This window comes from Ambystoma mexicanum, chromosome 5p (assembly GCF_040938575.1).
Source record: "Ambystoma mexicanum isolate Mex_15411 chromosome 5p, UKY_AmexF1_1, whole genome shotgun sequence".
Classification (NCBI taxonomy): Eukaryota; Metazoa; Chordata; class Amphibia; order Caudata; family Ambystomatidae; genus Ambystoma; species Ambystoma mexicanum.
The window spans coordinates 973153154-973168637 of record NC_090930.1 but is presented as its reverse complement, the minus strand read 5'-3'; the positions used below and the strand labels follow the sequence as shown (position 1 = coordinate 973168637).

The 15484-nt window shown below is 47.1% G+C and overlaps 1 protein-coding gene across 1 annotated transcript in view; it reads right to left on the bottom strand.

Annotated features, from left to right (window-relative positions):
• The window catches only part of GCNT2 (glucosaminyl (N-acetyl) transferase 2 (I blood group)), a 409881-nt gene extending 402521 nt beyond the window's left edge, over positions 1-7360 (bottom strand). The window contains exon 1 of the mRNA XM_069613442.1: positions 6073-7360. Coding sequence (XP_069469543.1) covers positions 6073-7018 — 946 coding nt within the window. The 5' untranslated portion in view covers positions 7019-7360. The remainder of the gene's footprint in view (positions 1-6072) is intronic.
• Between the last annotated feature and the right edge of the window lie 8124 nt (positions 7361-15484).

Below are 15484 nucleotides of genomic sequence, written 5' to 3'. Positions count from 1 at the left end.
AGAATTGATTGAGCTTATGAAACCCTTCAATCAGAGGTAGGCTTTTATAGCTTCAACACTATATAGCAGTACCTCATTTGGTCTAATTATTCTCATGAGCGCCCTTTGTTAACTAGAGCCAGATTTAACTGTGTGCCTCTGCGACTGTTAAAAGCTGTTTGGTCTGGCAGCCTCGAGGAAAGTACATATTTACTCTGTGGTGCTGCTACTGAAGATCTACAGCATTTTGTATTCTTTTGCCCATGCTCAAACAGACTCAACTTCAGTATTAATTGGCTGGGAGGGCTGCCAAGTCTCAGCACTATGCGGAACGCATACTCCTGGCTCTGTGTGCTCTCTCTCTCAGCTGTTTATAATTATGACGGAACTTCTGCTCCCTCCTCAGCCCAACCCCTCCTACTCCCAGGATACCTGTAATACTATCAGTTTGTTTTTTGCAGACAAGATTGAAAAAACCAGGAAGTCGATCATGATGTTGGCGTTAGGGACAGTGGCTGCCGCTTCATGGAACCCTCCTAGTGTGGCCGAGTCCAGCCCCCAGTCCCTTAAGAGCTTAGGGGTTAAGCTTCTCCACTCTGGTTCTAGAGGGGGGCAGATTGCAGCGATATGTAATGAGGATTTTTTTTAACTGAGACTTTTGAGGAAAGTGCTCCCTTCCATTCCCTCGCAGTTTCGGGCGACAGTAGTCACAGCATCTATAATGGGTGTGTTGGACTACTGCAATGGCATTTATTTGGGTACACCAGATTTTTTGATCCAACGGCTTCATTTACCACAATATTTGGCAACATGAAACGGTCCTCCACCTCGCTCTTATTGGCTAGACTTCATTGGTTCAGGTGAGAAGCAGCACAAAGTTTAGGGCACTTGCATTGGACATCAGGCTTTTTTTTCTCATCAGGCCTGTTTTTCTTCAGTCAAAATGTACTCGTTATACACCTCCTCGTTCCCTGCATTCAGCCTCGGCAAATTTGCTGCAAGTTCCGTGTTTTTTCAAAACTCATGCAGGGGATTTGGGGGGGCGCTCTTTTTTGGTCTTGGCCCCTACATTATGGGATTAACTGCCTGTACATTTGTGAGAGATGTATTATCAGCTGCGTTATTGGAAGGCTCTCAAGACTTTCTTGTTTTAAGGAGGGTTTGTGATCCTTTTGGCTCTTCTTTGCTTTTGGCTGTTGGCACCCGAAAGCCTTCTGGCCTTGGTTGGGCTCAATAAATCTTTTTACATTACATTAGATTAAAGCATATGACCACATAAGAGCAACAACACTGGTGCCCCTCCTGAGGGGAAAGTGGTTTGTTCAATATCATGCAGCTGCTTCTGATTTTTTAATGGTGGATACTCCTCTATAATAAATAATAATTTAGCATTTATATAGCGCCCTCTGTGTGGGTGGACTATGTTAATGTATTGAGCAAGCTGTTAAAAGTAGAAAAGATCTAATTGCTATTTTGTAATGACATTTTTAAATATTTTATTATGGATTTTCCTATCTATTTTTTTGAAGTTGTATTTTCTGTATGTATTGTTTTATGGATTTTAACCAAATAAAGTTATTGATCGTGAAGAGGAAACACTGCACTGTTCATATACCCTGATTTCCCAACACATGGCCAACAACATAGGAGGTAGATGCGACACAGGCTAATGTTCACAATTATATCTAAGTGTGCCACTAGCTAACATTCACAATTCTAAGTGTGGCACTTGCTAACATTCACAATTCTGTCTAAGTGTGGCACTAGCTAACATTCACAATTCTAAGTGTGGCACTTGCTAACATTCACAATTCTATCTAAGTGTGGCATTTGCTAACATTCGCAATTCTATCTAAGTGTGGCACTTGCTAACATTCGCAAACCTATCCAGATGCGACGCAGGACAACATTCACAATTCTGTCTAAGTGTGGCACTTGCTAACATTCACAGTTCTAGGTGTGGCACTGTATGTGTGGCACTTCTATTGTGCTCTGTATGGTAGTACCAACAGGTAGAGTAGTAACTATATTGGGACACTTGCCCGATTGTGTGATCTAATGCTTGCACAAGATGTGAAGCTTGAGCATACTACACTAGGTCGGATAATCGTGTGAGTTTTAAAGTTTGGGTTTATTAGGGGGAACGATGATATAAAGACCATAAATATTATATACAAGGTGGAACAGAAAGGTCTGACAGCTATACACAGCCCTTTACTATTGTGACGGCTATGCAAATGCTTTTTGGAATACTACTGTTGATTATAACTGGGATTCTAGCAGCTTAGAAAGTTGCATATCGGATCAAGAGATCAGTTTTTCAGAATATAAACTGGAATGCAAGAGGTCTGGGGGGGTATCTTGAGAGAGGCAGGATAAGTGTTTTCCCTGAAAGCAAAATGATTTGGGATGGCACTGCTTCAAGACACATATCTCTCATGAAACCAAAGCAGACTGATTAAATGCTGGGGGGATTTGGATGGAGATCAGTGAATTCTTCTCATTCTAGAGGCGTATTTCGAGAAAGGTTGTCTTCATTGCGCACAAAATACATCAAGATAAAGAGGGGACAAGAATGATATTTGTGGAATGGTTGAGAGCGTATTTATTTATTTATTCATACACTTGTAATGCGACAGAGCCTGCAGGCATCAGGATGCAGAGAAGAGGAAAAATTAAGAAACCAAAGGAGCCATGACAGGAGAGGACAATAAAAGCAGGTTATTCGAAAAGAAGGGTTTTCAATTTTTTTCTATGTTTCATGTTTCATTAGTACTTTCACACCCAACACTGAAACAGCCCCTTTTTACCAACATAATACAATTAGGCATTCCATATATGCACTCCACCTGGATATGGGTAAGGGACTTTAATTGTCCACTAAACCCAGAACTAGATAGATCCATCCCCAGACATACACAAGCAGCTAGATCATTGACTACTACTATTAAGGAGTTGGACTTGTTGGCTTATGAAGAATCCATAACCGTCATTCTTGCGTGAACTCCCATTACTCTCAACTACAGGGGTGTATGCCCCTATTGATTACTTATCTACTGGCTATGAAAGCACACTATATTTTGATGAGATATAATATCTGGGTAGAACACTTTCTGATGATGCTCTGCTGATGGCCTATTTAACACTCAACATATCATACTCCCCAATACCAACTTGGACACTCAGACCAGAAGTGCTGCAGGATTTGGCTTATCAGATCGCACTAGTTGAAGTGATGCCATAGTTGTTTGAAACTAATGAATGACGTGTGGAAGACTATTGTCTAGTCTGGGAAACCTTAAATGTAGTGGTGTGAGGACCATCCATGTACAGGGTATGCACTACATTGGTGAAAGACGGACTGAAACAGAGTAGGCAATAGTTGAGACTGGGGGAGTAAGTTGCCATTGGGCAAGCAGGGTGGGCAGATGCAAGAGCAAATGAACCTAGGGGGCACTCCTGCAATTTCCCACCTAGTTACATGGCTTGGGATGGAACGCTTTAACGTTCCAGTAATAGCGTTTCATTAGTGCCATCAGGGTGCACAATTTGCACTTGCCCCTAGTCATTGACTAGAGATATTGGACTCTTGGTGAGTAAGCAATGGTGCTGTGTGTATGTATAGAATTGAGATAGTGAGTAACTTTTTGATGGCTGGCTAGTAGATTGCAACTTGAATGTTTGCCCCCTGAGTGACATGACATGTTTTATTGGCTTTATAAGATGTACAAAAAAATAATACCCTGGGGGGAAAATACTTAAAACAAATGATGTTTGTATAGAATCTAGGTGCTGAAAAATATCATGTTATCACACGTATATATCCACTCGGACAATAAATGTCATCTCCAAGTAGTCTGTTTAACACCTGCCTTGTTTATTAAAAAAATGTTAAAACTTCCACCAAAAGTGCAACAAATTGGCTGTGCTGTCAACCAATCACATCACAGCTCAATGTACACATTTTGAAGTATTTTAAAAGTAAATTGCTATAACCAAAATGTGTACCTGTAATTACCACCGCCATACATCAGGAATGTTTTGAGCTCGACTGATGCGCTCTGGATGTATATCATTTTCTGAGGTTTTTTAGGTGTATTGGAGGTAGCAATGTTTTAAATTTAATAATATTTTCTTTTTTTTATCACCCATGGGAATCTAACTTTGTTCTGTTATCATCACATTCTTTTCAGGTTTTATCTTGATTTGTATTGGTGGTTCTGCTTTTATTTTTTACAGGTTAGGTATGGTGTCTTAAGATTTTTATTTATTGAATTTTTTCTGGTTTTCTTTCTTCTGTGTTTCATGTATGCAACTAAGACCAAATTGCACTTTCATTTGTGTTTTACAATGCAGATTCCCCCCTCAAGAAGAATATGTATGGATCTGCAATGCATTGGCCATTGGTGTCTACCTGTATACATTCATAAATAATGATTTCCAGCACCTATTTATTTTTCGACGTATGGAGCAATTTTTTAAGCAAGTTAATTTTGTGAATGAACATTTGAAATGAATATAGGCATGATTACTAGGTGTAAGAGTGCAGCCTTCACTGTGGCTTTTCACCCAGGACTTTTCTGCTGTATATTTTGAACACCATATGCGGGGGTGTTCTTGATGGTTTCCACCTTCAAATACTACCTATATTTGTATAAGGCAATTGAGTGTTTCCGAATATACAAAGAGCGGTGCCCACCCCGAACCGCAGGCCTTTTTGTATGCAAATCCAACATATGAGATGCGGGCAGTGTTTAGTTTGTAAAAAAAAAAGCAAGTGCCAGGGCCCAAATATCTCCTAGCACTCCTGTGACACTGCGGGTGGGCACTGCTGCTGCCACCACCTCCCTACAGTGTTGACATATTTGGTGTTACCCTACAGCTCGCACCTGCGCATTATGGTAGAGGATGCACTGGCTATCACCACTTCATAATTAAAGTGAGTCTGAGACAATATGTGCTAGGGCTCAAAAATAAGTGTCAGCCCTGGCAAACACCCCCACAAATGAAGCACTGTATGTGGGTATACTGGCGTATATTGGAGCAGACAGTATGGTTATGTTTCCTTACAGTGGCCTTACATGTTTTACTAGCATCATAAACACAAGGTGTATATTCTTAAGTGGGGAGACTGGCATATAGTGGCAGAATAAGTATGGACATGTTTCTGTACATAATCGTTACTAGCCTTATGGGAAAAGCAAACAAGAGTATGTTCTTTTATGGGGATTCTGGCATATATTGGTGCAGCCAGCCAGCATGAATGTGTACAGACACAGACAGCATTACAATATTTGTTTACACTGGCAGAATACTGGTGTGTAGTGTGGGCAAAGGCATCAGGAAAATCCATAGGAAAATGTTCCTGTGCACTGTTGGTGCCTTGGCATCAATTGAATGATTTCATGTTTACCCTCTTCAAAACCGACTGCAAACGGTGTGCTTCTTCAACAGGCGTGCAATGCCATTGAGCTAATCGGATTCAGTGCTCCCCAACCCTCAAATGGGAGCTGAGGGGTGGGGCTTCCGCGCATAGCTTTTTGTTAGTCAGAGAGGGGAAGAATCCTTTCCTGAAACCAGCGGCTTTAAAGGGTTACTGTGTTCGTGCAGAAAAATGTATTTGCACAAACGCAGCAAAACGTTAAAGCTGTTAGTTTCAAGAAAGGCTTCCCACACCTCTCTGCCTAACAAAAATCAAATGCTCACCCTCTTGGTTGGTTTCAGGGTCCCTCCGGGCAATTGATTGCTCCCCCAGGTTCCTGGCAAAGTATTGCCTTTCTCAAAACAAAAAAAGTCCACATGCTGCCACTGAGAGATTGACCTACAGCAGAAGTCTGCAACCTCTGGCTCTCCAGGTGTTTAGGAATACTCCAATGATCCTTCACCATCGACTATGCCACCTTGGGCTGGTGGGAGTTTTACTCTAAAACACCCTGACAGCCAAAGGCGGCACCCCCTGGACGTATGCATGTTCCCAGAGTTGTTACTAAATGTTCTAGGTTTCTATTACCTATAATCAAGATGTTTCGTTTTCTAAAGAGCTCTTAGGTGTTACCTAAAGCACATTTGAATATAACACGGTATCAGACGCACCTGGTATGCGGTTCAGCGTCACCCAGTAATGCTCGTCTGGACTGTAGGTGTCCCGGGACCACGTCAGTAGATCGATAGCCCGCTGGTCTTTGAGGATAAAGCTGACAAATTCTCTGGTGAGAGCCACATACGCCGTCCCAAAATAGATGGTCAGATTGTGTGGAGGAGGCGCTTTCAAACCCCTCGACCTCACGACATGGGGAGGGGAACCGCTAATGTACTCCTTATGCACATATTTCGTCCTCGGGTTGGTATGCTTAGGCGATAACACCCCAGGGGTGATATTTGTATTCTTAAAAGACTTTAGACGATTAACAATTTCAATATTGGTATTTAGGGGGAAGTCTTGACCACATGTATTAATAACGTAGCGCCACCGAATCTGAGACGCTGTCAAGTCTTTCATGCAATTCAAATCCGCCTGAAGCCGCGATATCCCCGCGTACACCACCGGCTCTGATTTTGACGCAAGAAACGCGTTGGGGAAACAGTTCACAAAATCCTCCAATGACTGCTTAAAATCCGCGGGGGCTTTCTCGTCCACGTGAATGCAGTAGACGTTCTGGGGCATGTACACGGCGCGGAAGAGTCTCTCGAATGTGTCGAAATCTTTGTGTAACACCATGATATAAGCCAAGGGGAAGGCGACCTCCTCGGCAGAGAGAGGGGATGTTATATAGTGACTGCGTAGAATGTACTCTTCGCAAGTTGCGTTTCCAAATGATGGCACAAGTGAGTTTCCCCAAACATAAGATGTCTTTCCTGCTACAAATGCGGAGCATGCTTCTGCTAACAAACTGCCTTCTCGCGAAATTCCTCCCTGGGAGACTCCTGTCTGTAGGTGTGGAGTATTAAAAGATGCTAACCAAAGTGTAACACCAAGAAGGGTAATAGAAAATGCGCACGCCATCCAGCGGCTCATCCTTTTCGCCAGGAAAGTCCACATTTCATCCTGTTGACGCTGCAGCTCCGCAAATCAATCTCTCAGTGGGTGAGCGTGACGTGAAGCCCAGGCTGGCGTCCGGCTTTTTCTGCAGGTGGAGAGGATGCGCCGCTCGCGGCGAGCCTCCCTGCGCATCTGTTTCCTTTCTGTCCGGGGAGCCGGCGTCCCTGGCTGGCGCTGCCGCTCGCGCTCTCCTGAGCTGGGACTCCGGAAGCCGCGAGGCGAGCGCTGCCTCTTTCCTCAGCTGCTCATTAGCTTTCGATTTGCATAAAGAGGCCGCTTTGCGTAGATTCGTCCAGGGCAGGTTCTCAGAGAGAGCGTTTGATTCGGTGCGGTGCGTGTCTATTCGTGTTAGATAGGCTCTCTCGTGGTTTCTTTTTCCGCTTCTCCTGAAGCCGCGTAGTCTGTTTGGCTATTTTTCGATACAGTCATTGATGATGTAAGGTTTTTCTATAGGGGCATTTCTATGGCTCGCAAGCCTTTCTTACCCATAAACACCTGCCAGACTGCACTTGGCATGACTTCCCCCTGCACTTGTCATCAGATGCGCATGCTCACGTTCTTTTTGTTTTTGGCATTGCCACTTTTCGTGTTGAGATTTCATCACTAATATTAGAGTTTTTTAAATTTATTTATTGGTTTTTATAAACCATACAATGCACCTGTACAGAATGGGCCCGATTCATAGAATTAAGCGCAGGGTAGGCGCAAGCTGAGAAGGAGCGTGCGCCACGCGTGCACCAGCCGTGGCGCAAATAATCAATTGCGCGGCGCGCGTATTCATGGATTAACCGAGGCATCACTAGCCGTGGTGCAAGGAACATCAAGCTGCGCCAGTAACACCCCCAAAAAATCAGCGAAATGCCCAACACGGCGCAAGCCCCAGCGTCATCCCTGGTCCAGTATACAGCCCTCCCAGACAAATTGGGTGAAAATCTGTTGCAGACTGGGCATGCACCTAGTTTCCACGCAACTTGGCTGGGGTGCGTCTAGGGTACGCAATGAGTTTCCACACGACTTGGCTGGGGTGCGTCCGGGGTACGCGATGAGTTTCCACGCAACTTGGCTGGGGTGCGTCCCGGGTACGCGATGAGTTTCTATGCGATTTGGCTGGGATGCATCCGGGTACGCAATGAGTTTCCATGCGATTTGGCTGGGGTGCGGGTGCCCCGTCTCATGGGATACCCCCACCCAGAACACTTTGGACCAATATATATTCATGCAGCACATGTCAAATCAAATGCCACCACACGCTGCACATTCCCAGTGCACCTCAACACCCATCCATTGGTCATGCTCCCCAGTACATGCCCCATGGCATCGGAATTCCAAAATCACACATGCATGCATGTGTGCACACACATGAACAATATTGGTCAACATCCAGGACACAGAACTGAATCAAGGGAAAGTGAAACATGTACTAAACCATCGAGACCAGACACCACTTTGATTTCAATGGTAAAAAATAAATATATTAAAAAACTCTGTATTAAAGTCATACTCAGTAAAAATAACATATAAAACCAGCATGAATTAAATAAAAAAAAAACAAAAGAATGTGAAAACGGAAATAAATTGGATGTTAAAAATGAAAACCTCAAACATGTGGTCCATGTCCATTAATGTAAGTCCAAGTAAAAACACAAATGAAAAGAAAACCATTCCTTCATGGTGAACTAAAATTGACCACGGAAAAATCCAACTATTTACAAACAACCAGGGTCCATTATTCCAAAACATGTCTTAAAATCCTTAAAAATACCAGTAAAAAAGAACTATGTACAAAATGTGGAGCAGGAACTCAAAATAAAAGTGAAAAATAAATGAAACCTACCCTAAAGAACCATATACAAAGGCAGTGGCCTAGTCCTTCGACTCACCATGTCCCTTGAAAGTCTCAGCCAGGGCATCATTGAACACTGCGTCAACCTCCACTAGGCGGGCCTCAGCTCTCCCCTCGTGGGCTTGCAGAGACTCAAACATGCTCCTCTCAAACTCCCTGCAAGTCTCCTCGAGGACTTCTGCCGCTTCTCTGCCTGACGCAGTGTATTCTCCACCCTGGCCATGGTGAGTCTAGCCGATTTGCTGGCCCAAACGCTCCAAGACGGAAGACATCCATGTTGTGAGGTCCACGTTTGCCTCCTGCCTGATGGCCTGTACCTGCCCCACTGCTGTTGAAAGCCCCGAGACCTGTTGCCCCCTACTCTGAGCCTGCCGCTGCCAAAATGCCTGGTGCCTGCGCCACACGGACAGCCTCCAGGTTGATGAAAACCACGTGCCCTTCTCCTTGGTGCATGCTCTTCCTCCATTGGTGACCACATCTGCTGATTCTACCTCGACTCCCGACTCTGGTGGGGATGTGATCTCCACCAGACTGGCTGCCTGGGTTGGGACAGATACACAGGGGGCCCTGGTGGTATCTGGGCCGGAAGACGGCAGGGAGGATGACTAGTGCACAGAGGAGGAAGACGATGAGGAGTTCACTTAAGTGGCCAGCCCACGGACCCATTGTGAGAACAGGAACTGTGCTAGCCAGTTCAAGAGACGACAGACCTCATTGTGATGACGTGAAAGCCTTCGATTGGAAGCCTGCACCTCATCACGGATGTTGCATGTACGCCTTGTGATACCGGCTAGCAACGGTTCCACCTGGTCCCGAATGGCTTCATCCGCAGGTATTGGTGTATCCGTTTGCGTGGATACATCCGCCACATGCGGATGGGTCCGCCTGAGGCATGCCCGCAGGTGCATACTGATGCAGTTGCTGGCCCAGGGACAGGAATAAGCACAGGCACCTCCACGACGACCTGCACTGCCTCCGGCCCCTGAGTCTGGACTGCATCAGTCACACCTACATCATCATCCCTGCCGGGCCCCATGGACTGGGCTGATGTGGCCTCCTCCTCCTCCCCCGCCAAGCTGGATGCCTCCCCACCGTCTTCCACAGTGCCTTGCTCCTGTGCGGGCACATCTGTCCCTCCCACCGCTGAGGAGTCCTCCACCACCTTCGCCCTCTTGGACCTACCCTCAGCAGCTGCGGCTGTTGACTCTGATGCAGCACCAGCCTCCTTGCTCCCGGAAGATGGCAGTACCAGGGAGAACGACTGGGCCTTCTGTCTGAGCCTAGTGGAGGCAACCCTGCTGCCTTGCCCCACAGCGCCTTCTCCGCCCTCTTCCTCCATTGTTGTTGTGGATAGGGAGACAATGAACACAATCATCAGGGTTCTGAACATATGTATGGTTATCACAAAGCAAATGCACATGAGTAGCACAGTTAAACGTCACAACCATCATCACCCTCCACAACACACAGGCCAGTGCAATTAACACACATGCACATTCATGTACGTCATGCGCAACAGACAATCACATCCATGTACAAGACACTGTCAGCACATCATATTTGTGGCTACACCTCACATGCATCATGGGACAAACACATCTCATTCACACACCACCAGACAGTCATGCATCCTTCCAAGGAGCAATCACATCACAGTGCACTTGAGGACAACTTGGCAGCATGAGTCAATCACACATTTAAATGCTCAAGTGTCATACATCAATGAGTGTCGGCCATTCATACACTCACTTCCCTGACACATGCACATGTACACCATGCATGCCCATGATGTTGCTGAAAGCACACATGTGTAACACCACTCACATGCCCCAGTATAGACACATGTACACAGACATCTGTACAAGAGGCATTCCAGACATGAGGCCAAGGTGCACACTCCAACCATACATCAACATGCGCATGCACCATGGTGTCCAAGAACACATGAACACTTACCAGTCGATTCCAGACAAAGATCCATCTCCATGACCTGGGCATACAGCGTTGGGTAGAACCTCTCCAGGACCCGATAGTTGTCGGTGGTCAACCGGCCCTTGCGCCTCCCTTGGTTCTCACCAGCCTTGAGGAAGTGCCGGGCCTTGTTGAGGGTCCTGGCCTTGAAGTCCTCCCAGCGCTTGTGGACATGTGTGTAGTCACGGGGTGCCACCCCCTCTGCGTCGATGGCACCCACGATGTCAGCCCAGATCTTCCTCTGTCCTTCCTTGCTGACCTGCGATGGCCCATGGAAGAGGGCATCATAATGCCCCAGGACTTGCTCCACCAGAATGCCAACTTCCCTGGCTGAGAAGCTGACAGCCCTCTGCCTCGCTCCTGGGGGGTTGTTACTTGCCTCAGGTGATGTTGGGTCAGACATGGCAACCCCCGAGGCAGGTGTGGGTGGGCAGGTGGTCCTGGGGCTGGGCTGTGGAGCGGTGGTATGGCACGTCAGGAGTCTTCGAGATCAGCAGATGTGGTCACAGTGACAGGAGCTCTGGCAATGGCTTTACAGCAGGCACCAAATTGCAGGCACACACAGTGGGCAGGCAGCAGCAGATGGCTCGTAGGAGGCAGCTCGGGGCACTCGGAGGCAGGTAAATTGGCTGGTAGGCAGGAGTGTGAGTCTTCCGTGTCACTCGCGTGGCCAGCCGGAAACAGAGTGACTCCGCACATGCGGAAACAGCCCGTTAGCGTGAAATCAGAGGAAAGGCCCTAAGCTTGTAACTTACATGACACACGCTGAACGTTGGGCGTGGCGTTCAGGATCGGGATAAAGTAGTGCATAGGAGAGCATCACACTCTTGCCAAGATATAGCGGACGGATGTGTGGACTTCGTTTCCACACGATCTCTTCACTGCGTGCAAGCATCTTCTTTTGGTGAGGGATTGCCTCTGCGCACATGCGCGTGTACTTTTGAGGCTGACAGTGAGTTTCGGACGCATTTTGCAATCTGTGGGTGCCCCTGTGTGTCGCGTAACCCCTTATTTCCCATCGCTGTAGCTTACGTGTCCTTCGAGTACCTATTTTTTGTGTTGCTGGGTGCCACAGCGTACTGCGTTAGGTTTTTTCTTTACACGTGGGCTGCCGAGGGGTCACGTACACGTATTTTTCATATTTGGAGTGCCTGTGCATTACACGGCCCGTTTATTTTTTCCTCAGAGGTTACATTGAGCCTTGCTGGGGCACACTGGTACGTTTCACATCACATACAGTGCCCCCTCACTCAAATTGCCGAGGACAATTGATAGCTGAACCTCCCATTGAACCAATCCATCTGTGCCATGACTGGGAGGGGAACTAGTGGGTATTGAGGCTAAGGTGGCCGGTGTGGCGGAGGCACCCGAGGTGGCAGAGGTGCGATGTGGCGTAGGCGGCTGAGGTTGCAGAGGTGTCTGGGCCCATGCAGGAAGAGCAATGCCCCCACCTAACTGGGTCAGGAAGCTGCAGGGGCACCCAGCCATGCCTGTGGTGCTCCCCGCCCGGTCCACGGAGACACAGGGGCAGATGCTATCCGTGCATTGAAGGGAAAGGAACATGATGCGCAGCATCATGGCACCGGCACCCAGGGTCCAGATGCAGCAGTGTCATTGAATAGAGGTGCCAAACGTATGACACATTTTAGGTAATATTAATTTTAGTAAAACGAATTGTGCAAAAAATACATACGTATGGCACCTCTATTCAATTGTGTGCACAATTCTTTTTACTAAAATTAATATTACCTAAAATTTGTGACTGTATGTTTCCTAGCTTTTTTGTTAGGATTTTGCCGACATTCGGGTGGACACCGCTTTCCCTCCTCGAGTGATCCCCTTCACTCATCTTGGGTTTCCAGTGCCTTGCACGTTTGCATGCGTTGTGGACCTTCTAGTTGGTCCGCTTTAATGGTGTACAATGTATTTCTATTATGATGTACTTTATCTGTAAAACAGGTCCGCTTTAATGGTGTACAATGTATTTCTATTATGATGTACTTTATCTGTAACAGATTGAACCAATATTTGGTATATGCCTATACAGTCTGAACATTAATTGTATCTATTTTGTGATACAATAATAAAATGGCAATATATTTTTTATAAAATGACATAAAATTGTTTGATGGTTTTTTGTCTTTTTGGTCTCACTCTGGGCTCTTTCTATCTTATTTTTGTCTGTTTAACACTCATGTATTAGATTCTAATTTTGTTTCGCTTGACATGACCCTTGTTTGATTACTGTTATTGTTTCCCCTCTGTCAGCGACGAAGGGGACACTCATTTTCTGTTTGAATTGCATTTGCAGGACTGCAATGGGTGAATCATGTCATGGTGGACTAACACATGCTTGTTGACCTGCAGACTGCATACGCACAATGTGCGGCACACCGTGACAAACCCCATCACCACACTTGCTCACTCCTTCCATGTAACTCTGTCCAGGTTCTCTTGCCCTCTTCCTGCTCCAACCTGTGATGGCGGATAGCCTATGACAATCTTGCACTCCACACTCGCCTTCTCTCTGCACATCTCTGATGTCTCTGAGTGGTCACCCTGCCAGCTGCACCTCCTCAGGGGGATTTCTCCTTTCCTCTCATTCCCCCAGTAGCTCAATGTCTCCAGAGGACTGGTCATACCTATGGCGGGGCACTGCAACGGCCTGTGCCCAGATTTCTGTGCCTCTACTCTCTTCCCTCTGCAACTCATCCTGACCTGGACAGTGCAGAGTGTCCTTTTGTCTTGGTGCCAGGTATTGTGTCTCCCTAGGACTGTGATGATGGCACTGGCTCCCAGTGGCTATGACTGTTCATTTCCAATTGCTCTGCATTGTCCACAGGGCCTTATGGGTCCTGGTGCCGCAGTTCCTTCAACTCCATCTTCCCAATTTGCTTCCTTCTCATGGTATTTGATCCTCTCTTTCCTACTCCCTCAGGGCCAGTTACTTCTCAGAGCAATTCGTTGGTGGTTAATGTCTATCTTCGGCTGGGGCCTCCCTCTGTTACATCCTCCCTGCCTCAATGGAACTGGAGGTGAATCTTCTCTGGGTCTGGGGGCACTTAAGATCCTTCCGCATGTGTTCTGCTTTCTCTACCTCCTCTCCCCTGCTGGAGTCCTGGATGACTGATATAATGCACTAGTCACCTGTCCACACTCTGATCTCTGACACCGGCCTCTGAGCCACCAGTTGGACCCATGGACTGCCTCCCTGCCATACATACTCCACACTCAGTGGCTGTTTACTGCATCCCTACAACCCTCTAGCAGCAATTGACACCTGATGTCTGCACATACACTTCCACCAGCCCTCCGCATTTTCATTGATGATAATGTAGTTTTAATTAATTGGTATGCCATTCCCAAGTACTACACTGCCCACTCCCACTTCCAACCCCAAGTCTCACCTTCACCATGCCTATTCACTCGTGTGATGTCAATGTGACCTGGCCTCATGGGGTGGGTGTGTCTGGATTCACTATATTCCACCACCCTTGCTTTGTAACACTGTGTGACACTTGTGTGTGCTGAGTTTGTGATTTACATGTCATGTCACATCCATTGTACATGGCTCTGGGACAGTAGTCAGCAAGTCCCATCTCATGCAGTATTACAGATCAGGCATGGCTATGGTACGTGGCATATGTATTTTTGCATTTGTGATTTTGGTGGATGAACTATGCCAGTCAAGTGCTCATGTGTGTAGCAGATGCTATGCACCATGCACTACATGTTGTATTTAGCCCTTCCACACAGGTCCATGGCTGCTTTCATGCTACACTTCACTTGCATTGACACTGCATATGTGCGGGAGTTTGTGACATGGCAGGATGATGTGTTGCATGACGACATTGTGATGCCTATGTGTGTGGGCTATGGTATTTACATGGCTCTTCATTTATTTTTCTGTCCATGTGCAGGTGATGAGGCACTGGATGCAGAGGATGAGGAGGTGGAGGAGGAACAGGAAAGTGAGCTCGACCAACAACCAGTGGAGGGCGTGGTGTGGGAGCCCATAAAGATACACAGGTGCTACAGGCCATCCTGGCCCTGACTCAGTCTGAGTCCGCCTCCGAGGAAGCCTTAAGCTCTGGTGGTGAATCAGATATGGATACCTCTGTGCTGTCGCAGGGAAGTGCATCGACTGTGGGTGCTGTTGCATACCAAACGTCTGGATGTGGTGGTTACAGTTGCAGGGTCACGCTCCGCAGTATTGACTCCTGGTTGTGGGGCAGCGGATCAAGGGAGAGTTGCAGTCCTGCAGCCACAGGTGGTGTCCTCACATCAAGGGCCAGGTACCCTTGGCCTAGGCAGGCGCGGAGTCAGCCAACGCGGTGGCCGTGTGTTAGCTGGCGATACTGTGTGGGAGCAGTCCATGTATGCTGTTGCACAACAACAGGCTGCTTCACATGAGATGTTGGCTGAGGGCATGGATAGGGCGGCCAATTCCATGATACCCCCAGCAAGACAAGTGGAGCACTAGCAGCAGGCATTGCGGTTCATATGCCGCTCACAGAGACTGAACATGGTGGCCAGCAACAGGAGCCGACGGGCAGAACCTAGGGCTCTGCGTGCATCCTTGGCTGCAGAGGGTCGGGCCAACAGGGAAGCCCTGAGGTCAGAGTATAGGTCCCTCAGGATTACACTGACTG